A 22023-nucleotide genomic window follows, 5' to 3' on the forward strand; every position below is an offset into this window, starting at 1 on the left:
TTTTGACAAAATTCAACACCCATTTATGATAAAAACTCTCCAGAAAGTGGGCATAGAGGGAACCTACCTCAACATAATAAAGGCCATATATGACAAACCCACAGCAAACATCATTCTCAATGGTGAAAAACTGAAAGCATTTCCTCTAAGATCAGGAGCATGACAAGGATGCCCACTCTCACCACTATTATTCAGCATAGTTTTGGAAGTCCTAGCCACACCAGTCAGAAAAGAAAAAGAAATAAAAGGAATCCAAATTGGAAAAGAAGTAAAACTGTCACTGTTTGCAGATGACATGATACTATACATAGAGAATCCTAAAGATGCCACCAGAAAACTACTAGAGCTAATCAATGAATTTGGTGAAGTTGCAGGATATAAAATTAATGCACAGAAACCTCTTGCATTCCTATACACTAATGATGAAAAATCTGAAAGAGAAATTAAGGAAACACTCCCATTTACCATTGCAACAAAAAGAATAAAATACCTAGGAATAAACCTACCTAGGGAGACAAAAGACCTGTATGCAGAAAACTATATGACACTGATGAAAGATATCAAAGATGACACAAACAGATGGAGAGATATACCATGTTCTTGGATTGGAAGAATCAATATTGTGAAAATGACTATACTACCCAAAGCAATCTACAGATTCAGTGCAATCCCTATCAAATTACCAATGGCATTTTTTACAGAACAAGAACAAAAAAATCTTAAAATGTGTATGGCTACACAAAAGATCCCAAATAGCCAAAGCAGTCTTGAGGGAAAAAAATGGAGCTGGAGGAGTCAGACTCTCTGACTTCAGACTACAATACAAAGCTACAGTAATCAAGACAATATGGTACTGGCACAAAAACAGAAACATAGATCAATGGAACAAGATAGAAAGCCCAGAGATAAACCCACACACCTATGATCAACTAATCTATGACAAAGGAGGCAAGGATATACAATGGAGAAAAGACAGTCTCTTGAATAAGTGGTGCTGGGAAAACTGGACAGCTACATGTAAAAGAATAAAATTAGAACACTCCCTAACACCATACACAAAAATAAACTCCAAATGGATTAAAGACCTAAATATAAGACTAGACACTAATAAACTCTTAGAGGAAAACATAGGAAGAACACTCTTTTACATAAATCACAGCAAGATCTTTTTGACCCACCTCCTAGAGTAATGGAAATAAAAACAAAACAAAAAAAACCAAATGGGACCTAATGAAACTTAAAAGCTTTTACACAGCAAAGAATACCATAAACAAGATGAAAAGACAACCCTCAGAATGGGAGAAAATATTTGCAAACGAATCAACAGACAAAGGATTAATCTCCAAAATATATAAATAGCTCATGCAGCTCAATATTGAAAAAACAAACAACCCAATCCAAAAATGGACAGAAGACCTAAATAGACATTTCTCCAAAGAAGACATACAGATGGCCAAGAAGCACATGAAAAGCTGCCCAACATCACTAATTATTAGAGAAATGCAAATCAAAACTACAGTGAGGTATCACCTCACACCATTTAGAATGGGCATCATCAGAAAATCTGCAAACAACAAATGCTAGTGAGGGTATGCAAGGGAACCCTCTTCCACTGTTGGTGGGAATGTAAATTGATACAGCCACCATGGAGAACAGTATGGAGGTTCCTTAAAAAACTAATACTAGAATTACCATATGACCTAGCAATCCCACGACTGGGTGTATAACCAGAGACAACCATAATTCAAAAAGACACATGCACCCCAGTGTTCATTGCGGGACTATTTACAATAGCCAGGTCATGGAAGCAACCTAAATGCCCATCGCAGATGATTAGATAAGGAAGATGTGGCACATATATACAATGGAATATTACTCAGCCATAAAAAGGAACAAAACTGGGTCATTTGTTGAGATGTGGATGGATCTAGAGACTGTCATACAGAATGAAGTAAGTCAGAAAGAGAAAAACAAATATTGTATATTAATGCATGTATGTGGAACCTAGAAAAATGGTACTGATGAACCGGTTTGCAGGGCAGAAATTGAGACACAGATGTAGAGAACAAACGTATGGACACCAAGGGGGGAAGTGGCAGAGTGGTGGGGGTGGTGTGATGAATTGGGAGATTGGGACTGACATGTATGCACTGATGTGTATAAAATTGATGACTAATAAGAACCTGCTGTATAAAAAAATAAATAAAATAAATTTTAAAATTTAAAAAAAACAAAATACTTTCAGGTTACTTATTAATGAAGCATCCAGAGAACCTCCTTAATTTTTTTTAAATTTATTTTAACAAAATTTTCTAAGGAAAATTTATCATAAACATATAAGTAATTTTTAAAACGATTTAAAGAGAATATTCCGTATACTTAAAGCACCATCTCTTTGTTGAAGCTGTTTTAGCAAAGAGGGTATATTTTGCTTTAAGAAGTTTTCTTTATAATATGAAGCTCTTATACAGTTAAGAGTTGTATGTTAAACGCACCAAAAAAAAAAACAACAACAAAGTATTGTGGAATGAATGAATGAATGCATAAATCTACTCTTATTTCAAAGGACCGTCCTCAGATAGTTAAAAATAGCTTTTATGTCTCATCCTTGGGTCTTCTCTTGTCTAGGAAAAAGCTTTTCTATACCTGCAGCCTGTCTTCAAAGACATTGAACAATAAACCTCACCATTATGAACACAGTGTCTTTCACTCAGCGAGTAATTGTGCACTTCCTATATACTGCATCTACTTTTAAACTACACATGCTGTAGATTAGATACTGTGCCAGGCGCTTGGAATTGTGGTGAAAAAGATAACCAAAAGTGAGTCTGTGGAGGTAGGGCACAGACAATAACAGAAGTCATTTCAGATAACAATAAATGTTATAAAGAAAATGAAAGGGCTTCCCTGGTGGCGCAGTGGTTGAGAGTCCGCCTGATGATGCAGGGGACACGGGTTCGTGCCCCGGTCCGGAAAGATCCCACGTGCCGCAGAGCGGCTGGGCCCGTGATCCATGGCCGCTGAGCCTGTGCATCCGGAGCCTGTGCTCCGCAACGGGAGAGGCCACAACAGTGAGAGGCCTGCGCACCGCAAAAAAAAAAAAAAATGAAAATGAAAAATGTTTGTTGACTGTGGCACATTAAATGGGAGTTAATTTTAATCTGAGACCTGAATATTGAGAAGAAGCATTCCAGGAAGAAGGCACAAGTGTAGAGACCTTGAGAGGGGAACAAGTTTCAGAGGGGCTCTGAGTCAGAGCCTCGGAGAAGGACAAGGAAAAGAGCATTATCACCTCCTTTATTAGACACTTTACCTCAATTAACGTGGCCTAAAATCAAAATAGTTTTGGATAGACAAAACATGCTACTGAATTCTTTTTCCTCGTTGAGTTAAATCTTACTTGTCCATTATTTGTACTGTCGATAGTTGCAATTTAGGTGTGGAAGGGTGATCTAGATGGACATACCTCAAATTTCTCTTCATCTGAACCCTAGCCATAAGAACTTCAGTGAAGCAATAAAACCACTTGTGAGCAGAGTGAAACTTTCTGACTCCTTATTCCAGTTGTCACCTTGTCTTCCATGCCAGGCCTAATGGAAAAAGTTTTGGACAAAGCCAGAGCCCAGACTTCATGGGCTGCTGCGATTTGGGACCAGCAGCCATCTTGGTTTTCAGTCAGAAGAGCTCAGTAAAGACAGATCTTTCTTGGTTCAGTGGGACCTGTGTTCCGAGTTATGGCCTACAGAACAAGCAGCTTCTCCCAGACTAGCCACTAATGTGCTCTGACAACTCAGTTCCCCTCTCTGGGCCTTAGTTTCTCTGTATTGAAACGTGCATTTGGGTCTAAGAGTTTTTGTTTTTTTTTTTTTTTTTTTTTGGTATGCGGGCCTCACTGCTGTGGCCTCTCCCGTTGCGGAGCACAGGCTCCGGACGCACAGGCTCAGTGGCCATGGCTCACGGGCCCAGCCGCTCCACGGCATGTGGGATCCTCCCAGACCGGGGCACGAACCCGTGTCCCCTGCATCGGCAGGCGGATTCTCAACCACTGCGCCACCAGGGAAGCCCTGGGTCTAAGAGTTTTAAGATCCTCTGAAACTTCATTTAAAGAGAACATTTTACTACTCTATTAAAAATGAAACTTTTCCTGTAGCTTCTGAATAACCTGCATTCATTATGCTTTTATTGATAGGGGACACTCACTTCTAAGTTAGTGAGACAAAATGCTGAGTTGACAGTAGGAGGGCAGTGTTTATAGAATCAAATCAGTTGCTGAAATTTACAGGAACACAAATTTGAACTGTTATGTTGGGCACCAAAATAAATGTAGTTCAGGGCAGTGAAAGGAGTCCCTGAGTTTATTGATTGTCTGCTGTCTTTCCAATGGGCTTTGCAGAATACAAGATCAGTTTGTCCAGGTCAGCCATATAAGAACAGCCTTCAGCCATGACCTACTCCTTGGACAGCCCACCTGCACACAGCATCTTCTGCGTGGGCTGGGATGCGGTACTGAAAACAGGGTGGTCCTTGTATTCACACAGTGGTTCAAGTTACCGTCATTCACTCATTCAATGTCATCTTTCCTTCATTCGATAAATATGAATGATACGTTGAAATTGAATTTGTCAGTGGATAAAACAGACCATGTCCCTGCCCCATGGAGCTTACAACCTAGCTGAGTAGGTGTGCCAAACAAGAATCAACCAAATAACATTTCTGAGCACAAGCTGAGGTCAGTGCTCTGAAGGAAAGCCTCAAGTTCTCTGATGGAGAATCACTGTGCAGTCTCAGGATAGTTAATCCACCTCTCTGAGCCTCCTCCTTCTCATTATGTAGGAGTTAACCAGGATAACATGTAAAGAGACAAGTGCAGACATTGGCATATATTAGGTGCACAGTACATGTGCGTTGCAGCTTTGATAATGAAGTTAGCTTCCTGAAGATGAATGAGGAAGAGACTAATTTTCTTTCCAGTGTCTCAGAGTTTCCTTCAATTCTTTGTGTTTGTGTGTCTTCCAGTTCCAAGGAGGGTTTCGGGTCAGTGGAGAAAGTCGTGCTGCTCACATTTCTCTCGGCTGTTATCCTGATGGCAGTCTTGGGGAACCTGCTGGTGATGGTGGCTGTGTGCAGGGACAGGCAGCTCAGGTGAGTCACGTGAGGCAACCTCATGAGGAAACCTGGGTGGAGTTCTGGGCTCTCCCTGGAAAACTGAGGTCTGAATTTATAATTTCCATTATAATTTGTAATTATGAAGGGAAAAAGATTCATGGGAATGATGTTTAGAAAACAGAGCAGGGAAAAAAATCACATATAATCCCATAGTTTTAACATAACCAGTAGTACAAGCACATCTGTTTCCTATGTTGTCTTTTCTGTAATAGTTGTGATCACTCTATATATAATTGCTGAGAGCACATCTAATCCTACCTCCCCACTTTATTAATTGGTTCAGAGAAAGGGTAGCTGACTAGTAGTTGATCTAGGATTTAAACATGGGTCTTCTGCTCTTTCTGCTTCATCCTTGGCTGCAATTAGAATCACTTGAAGACCCTTTTAAAATTACTAATATGTGGCATGAGTATGTCCCATGCAATATTTGTGATATATTAGAAAATTATTCGTTGTTTATCTGAAATTCAGATTTAACTGGGCGCCCTATATTTTATCTCTCAAACTTGGGGGTGGGTAAGTGGGTTAATCACCCAGAGTCCCTGGACTGATTGATCTGGGGTGAGACCTGGGCATCAATACTTAGAAAAATTTACTAGGCGATTCTAGTGTGCAGCCTAGATTAAGAGCCACCAAGCCGTAAAAGGGGATAAAAGATGCAGTCCTATCTCATCTGCTGCTTCCTCTTTAAGCAAGACATGCTCTAATCAAGAAAGTGTAAAAACTAAATTCTAACAAGTGTGGCAAATGTGAGGCACATGGTAGTCAAAGAGTGGAAGACGGTGGAATTGGACACTTTTTTTTAAGGGGGCCCCTTGGGAGGGTGTTCTGAGAATGACTAAACCGAGGCCTAAAGGGTAGATGGGGTGTAGCTAGGCCAACGGGTGGGGAGAGAGAGCATTCTGTAAAAACCCTTGAGAGGGACTCTGTATCGGGGGCTCAAGTCAGGCCAGTGTGGTCACAGGGGAGAGCAAGAGAGGGCTTCTGGTGCAAAGGGGTCTGGAGAAGTCTGAAGTGACTGGACCACGCATGTGACAGAAGGGGAAATTGAATCTCACAGAATATGTTGCACATCTGACTTTTCTTTCCTTTTCTTCCCTCCCTTCTTTCCTTCTTCCTGTGCTTCCTTTCCCCCCCTTTTCTCTCCTGCTCCTTTCCCCCTAACCTCCTTCCTTTATTCTTCCCACTGCTTCCTCCCTTATACTTTTCCACCCACAGGAAAATAAAAACCAATTATTTCATTGTGTCTCTTGCCTTTGCGGATCTGCTGGTGTCAGTGCTGGTGATGCCCTTTGGTGCCATTGAGCTGGTTCAAGACGTCTGGGTTTATGGGGAGATGTTTTGCCTCGTCCGGACATCTCTAGATGTCCTGCTCACAACGGCATCGATTTTTCACCTGTGCTGCATTTCTCTGGATAGGTAAGGCCAGAGCCATTTGCGTAGTGGAGCTCCGTGCTGGAGACAACAGCTGGATGGGCTGTGTCTTTCTTTCTTCCCTAATTCATTAGAGGAAATGAATCTCAGAGAGGTAAATCTGGCTATTCATGTATTCATTCACTCTCCAGCTTTAGCACAGTACCCTTTTTAGTCAGGCATTCTCTAAGACGCCGCAGACGTAGAGATTAGTAAGGGCTAGAACCTGCCTGCAAGGAGCTTACAGTCTAAACTGCAATCATGTTTCCCACAGATAGAGCCCTAAGTTGTATACTGATGGCACGAAGAAAATTCTGAGGATGCCAAGACACAAGAATTAATCTCTCTGCCCAGTAGGCAGCAGGTGCTTCAGAATGATAGTATTCTGTTTGAACATGACCTTCTGAAAATGTGTCTGTATCATCATTTTGTGTGCATATTTAGGTTTGTGCCTGTGACTGGGGAGGCTCTTTTCCAGAAAATCAAAGGTGATTATAAAATCCCCAATAATTGTTTGCTTTTAGGAGCCAAGCTAGCATTTCATTCTTGTTGCATAAATGTGTTCTTCTTCTTCACATTTGACTTCAGGAGGCCTAATGATTTCTATCTTTGCCTCACTTGTTGGAGGTGCATGTTTACCATTTGTATCAGCACTTTTTATTTTCCAATTCCTGCTTATTTATATTCAATAATAAAGTCAGAATGCAATTGAAAAGTCAGACGATTACACTAACATATGCTGCCCTCACTGCAGTCATATCTTAAGGGTAGTTCCCAAAAGAAAGTGTGGTGTGAAATATCTCATGTTATCAGAATTGCCAGGGACAATCTCTTACTGTCTCTTGATTAGTCCAGAAGACCCCAGCTTTCCACCTAGTCTTGGGATAGGTCACTGTTTCTTTAATAGAGGAATAGGCAGAATAGTTGACTTAAAATTAGAGATTGTGCTATATCTAAAATGTGTACCTTTTACTGATGAACCTAGTGGCAGGGCAGGAATAAAGATGCAGACATAGAGAACAGACTTTAGGAAGGGGAAGAGGTGGGGGGGAAGGGGAAGCTGGGACGAAGTGAGACAGTAGCATTGACATGTATACACTACCAAAAGTATAATGGATAGCTAGTGGGAAGCAGCCGCATAGCACAGGGAGATCAGCTCAGTGCCTTGCGACCAACCGTTTAAAGGGGTGGGATGGGGAAGGTGGGAGGGAAATGCAAGAGGGAGGGGATGTGGGGATGTATGTGTATGTACAGCTGATTCACTTTGTTATAAAGCAGAAACTAACACACCATTGTAAAGCAATTATACTCCAATAAAGATATAAACATTTTTTAAGATAAAATAAAATATGTACCTTTATACACTAAAATCAGAGTTTTCCCAGATAATTACTCATGCTGTGAAAGATCCTTAGGGACTGAAACCAGCTGAGGGAACAGCAAATTCATCTCCTATTTTATGGAACAGGTGCTTATTGATTAGAATGGCAGGCGTAATGGCCTGCTGTATTTAAATTGTACATGTCCTCTCTCTCTTGCTCTGCAAAGAACATGTAGATGAATGTATGTAATTTAAATGCAGTGTATAATGAGATTCCACTCTACAACTAGAGATGATAACATGGGTAAAACAGAACTGTTGGTTGGCAGGCAGAACCATGGTGTCACAGTTTGAAATTTGTGTTTATTAGCTTATTTACAACAATCTGATTTCAATGCATGAAAGACTTTTAAAGACAGTCGGTATATACTGTAAAAAAAGTTCACATTAGAAAAAATAAAATGTGAGGAAACAGAAAGTATATGGACATCCTGCAGGGTAGCCTGCATTTGATCGTTGCCAAAATAAGAGGTGAGACTGAAAGTATTATAGGAACTTGGAGAAGGCAAAGCTGAGGAGATCAGGGCACCTGGAGGTAACCTTGAGGTTTGGGCAAAAAGCCTGAGCGGGTGGGGAGTGAAGAATGGCGGAAAACATAGAATCATCTTCCTGATGTGGATGGTATTCTCTGGGCAGCCTTGAGAGAAGAATTGAAGGTTTCCTAGGAAGGTTTGGCTTCAGAGTTCCAGGTTGACTATCACCTTTTGAAATCATGAAATTTTCCCTGAGTAGTCCTCAGTTGTCATGAAGCAGTATGGGCTGGTAATTAAGAACCATCAGCTTTAGAACTGAGGTAACGTGGGTTCAAATCCCAGCTCAGCCAATTTTTAGCTCTGAGAATGGTGATAAGTTACTAAGCGTTGCTGAGCCTCGGTTTTCTTACCTCTGAAAATGCGGGCAGTGGCACCTATTTTATCAGATGGCACTTAGGGTGAAGTTAGATGATCCATTTAAGGCATAGCATTGGCCCAGCTTGGTGCAGCCCTCCATGTTAGTGGATGCTATTTCCAGTTTCTTGTAACTATCCATACAACTCATGATCTTTCTTACTAAACTTGGACCTCCTCCTCAGTGAATGGCTTTTCCAGCAGCTGCCACATCCAAACACCAGGTAGTTACTCTTAACGCAGTCTTCCCTTATCCCCTAAATTTAAATAATGACAAGTCCACCTGATTTTTCTTCCTGCACAGATCCTAGTCTATTTCTTCCCATTTCTGTCATCCTAGTGCAAACTAATATCATCTCTTGTATGTCGCTGCAACAATCTCCTATTTATCCCCACTAATTTATCCTCTATTTTATCCCTGCTAATCTGCTTGATACTTGCCAGATCTCATAGCGATCTTTTAATACTGCAGCTCTTATCCCATTGTTCCTTTGCTTAAAACCCTTCAATGGCTGTTCATTGCACTGAGGATAAGACCAAACTCCTTTACCTGTAGGGTGTTGCACCATCTATTTCCTGTCTATGTTCCCATCCCCACGTCATGCCCTTCACCACCTTCACTCTTGACATTTTCTCTCTTTTTCTGGTGCTCTGTGCTCAGCCACTTCAGCCTTGGCTCATCCCTCTGCCCAGAAAGCTCCTTTGCTCCCTCCTCTCTTGAATGTCTTTCACATTTTAGCTCAGTCCTCCTTCCTTGCAGAAGTCCTCTCTGAGCCAGTCAAAACCATCCTTCTCCTTTGAAAACAGAGCAATTGTGATTAAAACCACAATTGATTTTTCTTTAATTTTTTCTTAAATGTCTCTATCTCCCCCAATGGGAAAAAGATCAAGGACATGAATAAGGACAAGGCTCCTCCCCTCACAGAACTTACCTTTTAATTGGGAGATTGATAGTTAACCAGTAATTACATAAACACTGATTTAGGTATTTTGTAAATACCATTGAACAAATGGACCATTCAGCACATTCTCTTTTTTTAAATAGTTCTGCCAATAATTCCATTTCCTTCTCTGATGGTGGTGGACATCAAAATTCTAATACTATAAGTTAAATGGAGTCAAATGGTTTTGTTTTCTTCTGGGAGTCTTGGAAACTTGCCATTTATCTCCCATCATTTCCTGTCCCAAGAGTGACATTCTCATTAAGGTAGAAGGTTCACTCTGGATATTACAGGACATTTTAGCCTGAAAGAGTATGACTTATATACATCTAGCTTCTATTTTGCTGTATTCCTCCCAGCATGACAATTGGGCTGTCATGAGACAGCCTGAAGTACAGAGTGAATGTCTCAGAGAGGTGTGATGTTGCTGCTTGCCAAGTGACTCCTGGAAAGATATCTTGTCCTTCTCTCTAAAGCTGCCCTGAGTCTTTGGGGGTGACTGATACAGGGTAGTGCCTCTCGAGCAAGAATGCTCACCTTGATTCCTAATTCCACCCAGATGGCAGACCTCTGTATCAAAGTAAGATGCAAGACTTCATTTATATATTATTGAATGCATTTCTCCAACCACCATCTTCTATCCACTGTGCTTCCTGGTGCTTTGAGAATCGAAACCTATTAATGAAAGTTTATTGACTCATTAGAAATATTTTCCAAAATATGATTGAAATACATGCATCATATAGTATGGGCCACGGGAGGTCAAAAACTGCATTAAAGCTTTACATACAGTTGATTATTTTAAATCTAAGGTTACTGTGAAAATTAAAAGCAACCAAGTATTTGTAACAGATTACTGGTTTTTCATGTGGAATATAATGCAGCCATTAAAAACCATGAGAAACAGCTCATGTGTTGTCCTAGAAAGATATTACTGGTTTATTATGTGGGGAAAAAAAAGCAAGTTTCAGACTCTAATGTTTAGAATAATTCCACTTTTGTAAAGTAAATATATAGATGTTTGTATCTGGGTGTACATGAATCAGTGAGTGTGAGAGAGAGTAGGAATGAAGTTGTACCAAACTGTTAACAGTGGTTATATGGGCGCAGTAGGGGATAGGGTTGGCTAGGCTGGATGGTCATTTGGATTTTGGTTGGGAGCTTTCATTTTTACTAATTTCTGAAATATGTATTCAGTTTTCTCTTTGCTAGAAGTTAATACTTCTTGAATAGCCTTTTAGCTGAAAGTGCTCCTGGGACAGCACATTCCTCAAATCGCTGAGAACATTCTGACTTTAGTGTTAGAAGTTCCCTCGGAGGTCAGAACAAGGTGGGGAGCATGGACATCTTTCTGACCAGTGATTTCTTTCTGCTTCCTCACTAAACGCCCTAGAATCTCCCCCCAAGGGAGCCTTCACTATCTCCTGCTGGCAGATTCTTCCTCGCGAGGACCCTCACCTTCATCTTCGATCACCCCACCCCAGTTCATGACCTTGTGTTTGATCTATTTCGACAAGATCTTTTATAATCATCACAGTTTTTTAAAAATCATCATAATAATACCTGAGTCAATAATAATACCTTCTTTTGTTAAAAAAAAAAAGTCATCATTTCACAAGTAAAAATGTCCCCATTTCTTCCTCTCCACCTCCACTGCTGTACACCCTAGAGTTAACAACTGTAAATAGTAGCCCCCTCTAAATCCCAGTCATTTCATATACAATAAGCAGACTTGTTATGTGAACATGTTTTTAGTTTATTCAAATGGGTTTATGTTTTAAATAAGACTTTGAAGAGGGCTTTCTCTGTATATATCCTAATGAATTGCCTAAATATAGTGTTTTTACCAACTTGCTTCTTGGATGATGTATTACTAAGGTCTTTTTCAGCATCATGTAACAGAAAATAAACTGATTGGTTCATAGCTGAAAAGTCAGGCTTCAGACATGGCTCTGCAGGGCTTGAACATTATCATCTAGTCTAGCTCTTTCCCTGTGTCTCTGTCTCCCTCTCCTTTTTGTCTCCTTCTTTCCTTCTCTTTCTCTCTGTATCTCCCTCTCTGTCTCTATTTCTCTATGTCTGTCCCCATATTTATATCTCTCTCTTTGTCCCTATGCTGTTTTGTTGTTGGATTCATTCTCAGGCTGTGTTCAGAAAAATAGCTATAGGCAAACATGTGTCTTAAACCATCCTTAACTCATGAGTCCAAAGAAGAGAAACAAATGCTATTTCTCATTGAAGAACTTTGGTTGGCTTTGCTTGAGTCAGACACTCTCCTCATCATGGGGTGGGGATGACACATCAGGTTGCTGGGCAGAGGTGAGGCACTGTGACTGCCATCTTTACCAGAAGTATATGTTGCAGGAAAATGGCATTTCCCTCCGGAAAGAGGGATGTTGGGCAGACGAGGATAGCAGATATCAACTTCTCTTAAACTGACCAGAGGACTTACAGGTATCTTTATGGAGCCTCCACAACATGACAGAGGTGTGTCATCCCTGAGTCTTCTTTATATTATGCCACATATTGCTAGATCCTTCCACTGGCTTCATATACCATACTTCTCAGACTTTTAACCATTCCTATCTTTCTCTGATCATGCTGTATTTTACCCTACATTTGGCTCAAATGTAGTTCCCTTTAAAAAAGCTATTTCACTTCATTGAGGATACCATCATCTATATAGCATTGCAAGATTTTCTCTTTGATATGTCCATCTGAATTGTCACCTTTCCTTTTGGCAGCCCAGGAATTTGATGTGTTTTATCTGCAAAAATCCTCCAACAGTTTCTCAGTCACAGATTTTCTTTTGAAACAATTTTGCTTGTACAGTAAAACATACAATTCTGACTCAAAGATTGCATATTTCATCCTGTGCTGGGGATAAGTATGCCTGCATTTCTTAACGATCTCCCTGGAGCATAACTCAATTTTGCAATGTATAAATGAAAAGTGTCTGTCACTGTGAACTTGTGTCACACAATTACATTTGTTTTCCCAGTAGGATTGAAATACATTTCTGCAAGGAGTGGGGATTATAAGTTTCCCCTTCTCACATACTCTTTGAGGTTCATGCTTTGTATGTAATAATAATATTTGTTGAGTTTCATGCTAGAGGCTATGAAATCTTATTTTTATATTCATCAAATATTTATTGAGTGCTTACTAATTGCCTCAAGGTGAGTAGAGCACTGGAGGTGCAGTGGTGAACAATCAGAAAAGCTCTGAATCACAGAGATTTTAGTCTAGTGGAGAATACAGATAGTGAATAGGTAATTATAGTAAAATTGGTGGTCATTGAAATAGAATAAGGGGAAGTCAAGGAAGTTGTTGGAGCATGTGACCTCCAGTGCAGGGAAAGCTTTCAGAAGAAGTGATGCTGAAGCTGGGATCTGTAGATGATGTAGATGCCAGTAGGTGAAGGGGGAGAGGGTGAGGTATGGGGAGCGACAGTTCTAGAAATCATCATGTGCAAAGCCCCAGAGGTTTTTCAGTTTCACATTATCAAATATAGGCTAAATTCTTAGCTTATCTTTCAGTCCTTTTCCCCGAATTATCCTCAATCTTTGTCTTTCCTATCTCTACTCCCACCCATGAGTGGTCTGTTATCATTTCCTGAATATGGTGTATTTCCTCGTAATTCCGTGTTGCACCTGTGTCTTGAGTTCCTTTTCTTTTCCTGGTGGACATCCACCCTTCTTCAATACTCACCTTCTCCACTAACTGGCTGAGCTTCATTCCCAAAGAAAATTTGTTATTTCTTTCTCTGAGCTCCCATAGAATGTTAAATATTAACATAGCAGTTATCACTCATTTTAATAATTGGTTTATTTATCTGTCTCACCCTAGACTACCAGCTCCTTGAGAGTCAGCCTTTATCTCATCTGTTTCTGTGCTCTTCTTACAGATCCCCAGTAGCTGCTCCAGGCATATTTAGCTGAGCATAGAATGCTCTCAGATGTGACTTGTGGTTTGATATGACTTTAGCGTTAGCTTTTCTACCCTTTTAGAAATCTTGATATATAGATATATAGGAACGAGGCCTGGGGTGCTAGGTTTCCTGGATTCAATCCCAGATTGACCGGTTACCAACTGTATGATCTTAAGGAAGTTATTGAAATTCTCTGGGTTTAATCTTCTCATCAGCAAAATTGTATTAATTATAGTATATTCCATTTGGAGTTTGTGAAGACTAAATTACTGATTATATGCAAAGAACATAAACTAGTGTGTGGCAACTAGTAAGCATTCAATAAATGTTAACTTCAGTTATTATTCCATTATTGTTTCCCTTTCCCAATGCAAATTCCTGGTGACTATTGTGGATGCCTTCCTAGACACTGATACTTGTCTTTTTCTTCCTATTTGCATAGCTGAGTGTCCTTCAAGGTTAGACCCTCAGCCTTCCAGCCCTGGGTATCTCCCTTCTCTTTTTTGGAGACCTCACCCATCCTGTGGCTTTGCTTGCACCTCTGCCCTCATCTCTCCTGCAGTCTTGTCCCATGCTGGGTCCTCTGGCCTCTGTTGAACAGCTAGCTGCCTGTTCGACATCTTGCCTTAAGCATCTTTCTGTCTTCTCAAACCCAGTGTGCTCAAAGTGGAAATTTCCATCATAAACAGATATTCTCTTCCACTTTGTACATCAAAGGTGCATTTATTAGTCAACTTTTAGTCATTTAAAGGTAATTCTCTGAGGACATCTTTTATTTATCTACCACAACCAGCTGGATGCCAAGTCATAGCTATATTTTCATAAATATCTTTCAAATCCATCTTCCTCCTCTTTATACATTTTTCATCCCATTTCGGATTATTGCAGTAGCTTCTTAGTTATTATTCCTGTGTATTATCTTATCTATCAGGTTAATCTTTAAATATGTCTTTTTTCTTGTGTCCTCAGCTAAAAAAGCTTAAAGGGCACTGCATACTTTTCTTCCTCTTCCTAGATAGGGTTACTTTTGTCTAGCCTTGCTTTTTGTCAGCATTACCAGGGCATGGACTTTGGCAAATGTAGGTTTAAGTCCCATTTCTACCATATCCTGGCTGTGTGATGTTGGGCAAATGGATTAAATTCTCTGGGCCTCAGTTTCCTTATATTTAAAATGTGGATGTTGAATGTTGCCTTGCATAGTTGCTGTAGGAATTAGATATAATGTAGAATATACTTCTGACACAGAGTATGTTCTCAAAAAATAGGTGGTGTGTATAGTAGAAATAGTAGTAATTGTGGCAGAGAAGGAAGTGGATAATTATTACAGTTAGAGAAATGCTATGTCACAGATATCTCTAAGGTAACTATAAAAAACCAGGACAGAGGGAGTTCCCTGGAAGTCCAGAGGTTAGGACTTGGCTCTTTCACAGCTGGGGCCTGGATTCACTCCCTGGTTGGGGAACTAAGATCCCTCAAGTCAAGTGGCATGGCCAAAAAACACCCCCCCAAAACAAAAAAAAATAGGACACAGATGGAGAACCAATCCATATCTGTGACAGAAGGGAGTCTCTCCCCTGTGGTCCCTATTCATGATCTCATATTGATGCATGCTAGATTTTCCTGGCTCCGAAAAACCAAGGGTCCTCTTAACAATTGGGCCTGGAACTGGCATACAACACTTCTAATGTACTTTGTTGGTCCAAGTAACAGGGCAGCCCTGTGGGAAGGGGTCAGATGCCTTACCTCTGGATGAGAGAAGTGGCCATCTTTTTTTTTTTTTCTTTTTTAACATCTTTATTGGAGTATAATTGCTTTACAATGGTGTGTTAGTTTCTGCTTTATAAGAAAGTGAATCAGTTATACACACACATATGTTCCCATATCTCTTCCCTCTTGCATCTCCCTCCCTCCCACCCTCCCTATCCCACCCCTCTAGGTGGTCACAGAGCACTGAGGTGATCTCCCTGTGCTATGTGGCTGCTTCCCACTAGCTATCTATTTTACATTTGGTAATGTATATATGTCCATGCCACTCACTTCATCCCAGCTTACCCTTCTCCCTCCCCGTGTCCTCAAGTCCATTCTCTACGTCTGTGTCTTTATTCCTGTCCTGCCCCTAGGTTCTTCAGAACCATTTTTTTTTTTTTAGATTCCATATATATGTGTTAGCATACAGTATTTGTTTTTCTCCTTCTGACTGACTTCACTCTATATGACAGAATCTAGGTCCATCCACCTCACTACAAATAACTCGATTTCATTTCTTTTTATGGCTGAGTAATATTCCATTGTATATATGTGCCACATCTTCTTTATCCATTCGTCTGTCCGGTGGACACTTCGGTGGCTTCCATGTCCTGGCTATTGTAAATAGAGCTGCAGTGAACATTTTGGTACATGTCTCTTTTTGAATTATGGTTTTCTCAGGGTATATGCCCAGTAGTGGGATTGCTGGGTCATATGGTAGTTCTATTTGTAGTTTTTTAAGGAACCTCCATACTGTTCTCCATAATGGCTATATCAATTTACATTCCCACCAACAGTGCAAGAGGGTTCCCTTTTCTCCACACCCTCTCCAGCATTTATTGTTTGTAGATCTTTGGATGATGGCCTTTCTGACCGGTGTGAGGTGATATACCTCATTGTAGTTTTGATTTGCATTTCTCTAATGATTAATGATGTTGAGCATTCTTTCATGTGTTTGTTGGCAATCTGTATATCTTCTTTGGAGAAATGTCTATTTAGGTCTTCTGCCCATTTTTGGATTGGGTTGTTTGTTTTTTTGATATTGAGCTGAATGAGCTGCTTGTAAGTTTTGGAGATTAATACTTTGTCAGTTGCTTCATTTGCAAATATTTTCTCCCATTCTGAGGGTTGTTTTTTCATCTTGTTTATGGTTTCCTTTGCTGTGCCAAAGCTTTTAAGTTTCATTAGGTCCCATTTGTTTATTTTTGTTTTTATTTCCATTTCTCTAGGAGGTGGGTCAAAAAGGATCTTGCTGTGATTTATGTCATAGAGTGTTCTACCTATGTATCACTCTAAGAGTTTGATAGTGTCTGGCCTTACGTTTAGGTCTTTAATCCATTTGGAGTTTATTTTTGTATATGGTATTAGGGAGTGTTCTAATTTCATTCTTTTACATGTAGCTGTCCAGTTTTCCCAGCACCACTTATTGAAGAGGCTGTCTTTTCTCCACTGTATATTCTTTCCTCCTTTATCAAAGATAAGGTGATCATATGTGCATGGGTTTATCTCTGGGCTTTCTATCCTGTTTTATTGATCTATATTTCTGTTTTTGTGCCAGTACCATACTGTCTTGATTACTGTAGCTTTGTAGTATAGTCTGAAGTCAGGGAGCCTGATTCCTCCAGCTCCATTTTTCTTTCTCAAGATTGTTTTGGCTATTCGGGGTCTTTGGTGTTTCCATACAAATTGTGAAATTTTTTGTTCTAGTTCTCTGAAAAATGCCATTGGTAGTTTGACGGGGATTGCATTGAATCTGTAGATTGCTTTGGGTAGTAGAGTCATTTTCACAATGTTGATTCTTCCAATCCAAGAACATGGTATATCTCTCCATCTGTTTGTAACATCTTTAATTTCTTTCATCAGTGTCTTATAGTTTTCTGCATACAGGTCTTTCATCTCCTTGAGTAGGTTTATTCCTAGATATTTTATTCTTTTTGTTGCAATGGTAAATGGGAGTGTTTCCTTAATTCTCTTTTAGATTTTTCATTATTAGTGTATAGGAATGCAAGACATTTCTGTGCATTAAATCCTGCTACTTTACCAAATTCATTGATTAGCTCTAGTAGTTTTCTGGTAACATCTGTGAGATTCTCTATGTATAGTATCCTGTCATCTGCAAACAGTGACAGCTTAACTTCTTCTTTTCCAATTTGGATTCCTTTTATTTCTTTATCTTCTCTGATTGCTGTGGCTAGAGCTTTCAAAACTGTGTTGAATAATAGTGGTGAGAGTGGACAACCTTGTCTTGTTCCTGATCTTAGAGGAAATGGTTTCAGTTTTTCACCACTGAGAACGATGTAGGCTGTAGGTTTGTCATATATGGCCTTTATTATGTTGAGGTAACTTCCCTCTATGCCTACTTTCTGGAGGGTTTTTATCATAAATCGGTGTTGAAATTTGTCGGAAGCTTTTTCTGCATCAGTTGAGATGACCATATGGTTTTTCTCCTTCAATTTGTTAATATGGTTTATCACATTGATTGATTTGCGTATATTGAAGAATCCTTGCATTCCTGGGATAAGCCCCACTTGATCATGATGTATGATCCTTTTAATGTGCTGTTGGATTATGTTTGCTAGTATTCTGTTGAGGATTTTTGCATCTATGTTCATCAGTGATATTGGCATGTAGTTTTCTTTTTTTGGTGACATCTTTGTCTGGTTTTGGTATCAGGGTGACGGTGGCCTCGTAGAATGATTTTGGGAGTGTTCCTCCCTCTGTTCTATTTTGTAAGAGCTTGAGAATGATAGGTGTTAGCTCTTCTCTAAATGTTTGATAGAATTTGCCTGTGAAGCCATCCGGTCCTGGGCTTTTGTTTGTTGGAAGATTTTTAATCACAGTTTCAATTTCAGTGCTTGTGATTGGTCTGTTTATATTTTCTATTTCTTCCTGGTTCAGTCTTGGAAGGTTGTGCTTTTCTAAGAATTTGTACATTTCTTCCAGGTTGTCCATTTTATTGGCATATAGTTGCTTGTAATAATCTCTCATGATCCTTTGTATTTCTGCAATATCAGTTGTTACTTCTCCTTTTTCATTTCTAATTCTATTGATTTGAGTCTTCTCCCTTTTTTTTTTGATGCGTCTGGCTAATGGTTTATCAATTTTGTTTATCTTCTCAAAGAACCAACTTTTAGTTTTATTGATCATTGCTATCGTTTCCTTCATTTCTTTTACATTTATTTCTGATCTGATCATTATGGTTTCTTTCCTGCTATATTTGGGGTTTTTTTGTTCTTCTTTCTCTAATTGCTTTAGGTGTAAGGTTAGGTTGTTTATTTGAGGTGTTTATCGTTTCTTGAGGTAGGATCATATTGCTATAAACAATACAATGGAATTGCTTTTGCTGCATTCCATAGGTTTTGGGTCATTGGGTTTTCATTGTCATTTGTTTCTAGGTATTTTTTTATTTCCTCTGATTTCTTCAGTGTTCTCTTGGTTGTTCATTAGTGTATTATTTAGCCTCCACATGTTTGTATTTTTTACAGATTTTTTCCTGTAATTGATATCTAGTCTCATAGCATTGTGGTTGGAAAAGATACTTGATATGATTTCAGGTTTCTTAAATTTACCAAGGCTTGATTTGTGACCCAAGATATGATCTTTCCTGGAGAATGTTCCATGAGCACTTGAGAAGAAAGTGTATTCTGTTGTTTTTGGACGGAATGTCCTATAAATATCAAGTCCATCTTGTTGAATGTATCATTTAAAGCTTGTGTTTCCTTATTTTTATTTTGGATGATCTATTCATTGGTGAAAGTGGGGTGTTAAAGTCCTCTACTATGATTGTGTTACTGTCGATTTCCCCTTTTTATGGCTGTTAGCATTTGCCTTATGAATTGAGGTGCTCCTGTGTTGGGTGCATAAATGTTTACAGTTGTTATATCTTCTTCTTCTTGGATTGATCCCTTGATCATTCTGTAGTGTCCTTCTTTGTCTCTTGTAATAGTCTTTATTTTAAAGCGTATTTTGTGTGATATGAGAATTGCTACTCCAGCTTTCTTCTGATTTCCATTTGCATGGAATATCTTTTTCCATCCCCTTCACTTTCAGTCTGTATGTATCCCTAGGTCTGAGGTGGGTCTCTTGTAGACAGCATATATGTGGGTCTTGTGTTTGTATCCATTCAGCCAGTATATATCATTTGGTTGGAGCATTTTATCCATTTACATTTAAGGTAGTTATCAATATGTATGTTCCTATTCCCATTTTCTTAATTGCTTTGGGTTTGTTATTGTAGGTCTTTTCCTTCTCTTGTGTTTCTTGCCTAGAGAAGCTCCTTTACCATTTGTTGTAAAGCTGGTTTGGTGGTACTGAATTCTCTTAGCTTTTGCTTGTCTGTAAAGGTTTTAATTTCTCCATCGAATCTGAGGGACACTTTTGCTGGGTATAATAAACTTGGTTATAGACTTTTCCCTTTCATCACTTTAAATATGTCCTGCCACTCTCTTCTGGCTTGCACAGTTTCTGCTGAAAGATCACCTGTTAACCTTGGGGATTCCCTTGAATGTTATTTGTCGTTTTTCCCTTGCTGCTTTTAATATTTTTTCTTTGTATTTAATTTTTGATAGTTTGATTAATATGTGTCTTGGCATATTTCTCCTTGGATTTGTCCTGTATGGGACTCTGTGCTTCCTGGACTTGATTGACTATTTCCTTTCTCATATTAGGGAAGTTTTCAACTATAATTTCTTCAAATATTTTATCAGTCCCTTTTTCTCTTCTTCTTCTTGGACCCCTATAATTTGAATGTTGGTGCATTTAATGTTGTCCCAGAGGTCTCTGAAACTGTCCTCAATTCTTTTCATTCTTTTTTCTTTATTCTGCTCTGTGGTATTATTTCCACTGTTTTATCTTCCAGGTCACTTATCCGTTCTTCTGTCTCAGTTATTCCACTATTGATTCCTTCTAGAGAATTTTAAATTTCATTTATTGTTTTGTTCATCATTGTTTGTTTGCTCTTTAGTTCTTCTAGGTCCTTGTTAAACATTTCTTGTATTTTCTCCATTCTATTTCCAAGATTTTGGATATCTTTACTATCATTACTCTGAATTCTTTTTCAGGTAGACTGCCTATTTCCTCTTCATTTGTTTGGTCTGGTTGGTTTTTACCATGCTTGTTCATCTGCTGTGTATCTCTCTGTCTTCTCATTTTGCTTAATTTATTGCATTTGGGGTCTCCTTTTCACAGGCTGCATGTTCGTAGTTCCTGTTGTTTTTGGTGTCTGCCCCCAATGAGTAAGGTAGGTTCAGTGGGTTGTGTAGGCTTCCTGGTGGAAGGGACTGGTGCCTGTGTTCTGATGGATGAAGCTGGATCTTGTCTTTCTTATGGGGAGGACCACATCCAGTGGTCCTGTGTGTTTTGGGGTGTCTGTGAGCTTATTATGATTTTAGGCAGTCTCTCTGCAAATGGGTCGGGTTTTATTCCTGTCTTGTAGTTATTTGGCATGGGGTGTCCAGCACTGTAGCTTGCTGGTCATTGAGTGGAGCTGGGTCTTAGCATTGAGATGGACATCTTTGGGAGACCTCTTGCCGTTTGATATTACATGGGGCTGGGAGGTCTCTGGTGGACCAATGTCCTGAATTCAGCTCTCCCACCTCAGAGACTCAGGCCTGACACGTGGCCAGAGCGTCAAGGCCCTGTCAGCCACATGGCTCATTAGAAAAGGGAGAAAAAAAGAGAATGAAAGAAAAAAAGAATAAAGTAAATAAAGTAATGTTATTAAAATAAAAAAATTATTTAAAATAAAAAAATTAAAATGTAATAAAAAGAAAGAAAGAAAGAACGAAAGAAGAGAGCAGCCAAACCAATAAACAAATCCACCAATGATAGCAGGGGCTAAAACTATACTTAAGAAAAAAAAGGACAGACAGAACCCTAGGATAAATGGTAAAAGCAAAGCTATAGTGAGAAAAATCACACAAAGAAGCATACACATACACACTCACAAAAAGAGAAAAAGGAGAAAAAAAAGAAATATATATATATATATATATATATATATATATATATATATATATATATATATATATATATATATATATAAAGGAAGAGAGCAACCAAATCAGTAAACAAATGTACCAATGATAATAAGCTCTAAATACTAAACTAATATAAACGTAAAATCAGAAACAAATTAGATGCAGAAAGCAGACCCCAAGTCTACAGTTGTTCCCAAAGTGCACCGACTCAATTTGGGGATGATTTGTTGTCTTTTCAGGTATTCTAGAGATGCAGTGTACATCAAGTTGATTGTGGAGATTTAATTCACTGCTCCTGAGTCTTCTGGGAGAAATTTCCCTTTCTCTTCTTTCGCACAGCTCCTGGTTTCACCTTTGGATTTGGCCCTGCCTCTGCATCTAGGTCACCTGAGGGCATCTGTTCCCCATCCAGACAGGACAGGGTTAAAGTAGCAGATGATTAGGTGGCTCTGGCTCACTCAGGCCGGTGGATGGGAGGGGTCTTTAGCTGATCTTGACTGGAAATTTGGGCTCAGTGATCACCCAAGATGCTGTCTTCAGCCATCTCAGTTAGAAGAGCTGGGCCTGGATTTAGTCTATG

The 22023-nt window shown here is 39.3% G+C and overlaps 1 protein-coding gene across 9 annotated transcripts in view; it reads left to right on the forward strand.

Annotated features, from left to right (window-relative positions):
• Positions 1–22023, forward strand: part of HTR4 (5-hydroxytryptamine receptor 4) — a 211706-nt gene that overhangs the window by 117610 nt on the left and 72073 nt on the right. For all 9 annotated transcript variants that reach the window (XR_010840322.1, XR_010840320.1, XR_010840321.1 and 6 more), the window contains 2 exons: positions 5017–5142; positions 6385–6585. Coding sequence is in view for 1 of the 9 variants with exons in the window: in XM_067032130.1 (XP_066888231.1) it covers positions 5017–5142; positions 6385–6585 (327 nt within the window). In the remaining 8 variants the exon portion in view is untranslated. The remainder of the gene's footprint in view (positions 1–5016; positions 5143–6384; positions 6586–22023) is intronic.

Source organism: Kogia breviceps, chromosome 4, assembly GCF_026419965.1.
Source record: "Kogia breviceps isolate mKogBre1 chromosome 4, mKogBre1 haplotype 1, whole genome shotgun sequence".
In the NCBI taxonomy this organism is placed as follows: Eukaryota; Metazoa; Chordata; class Mammalia; order Artiodactyla; family Physeteridae; genus Kogia; species Kogia breviceps.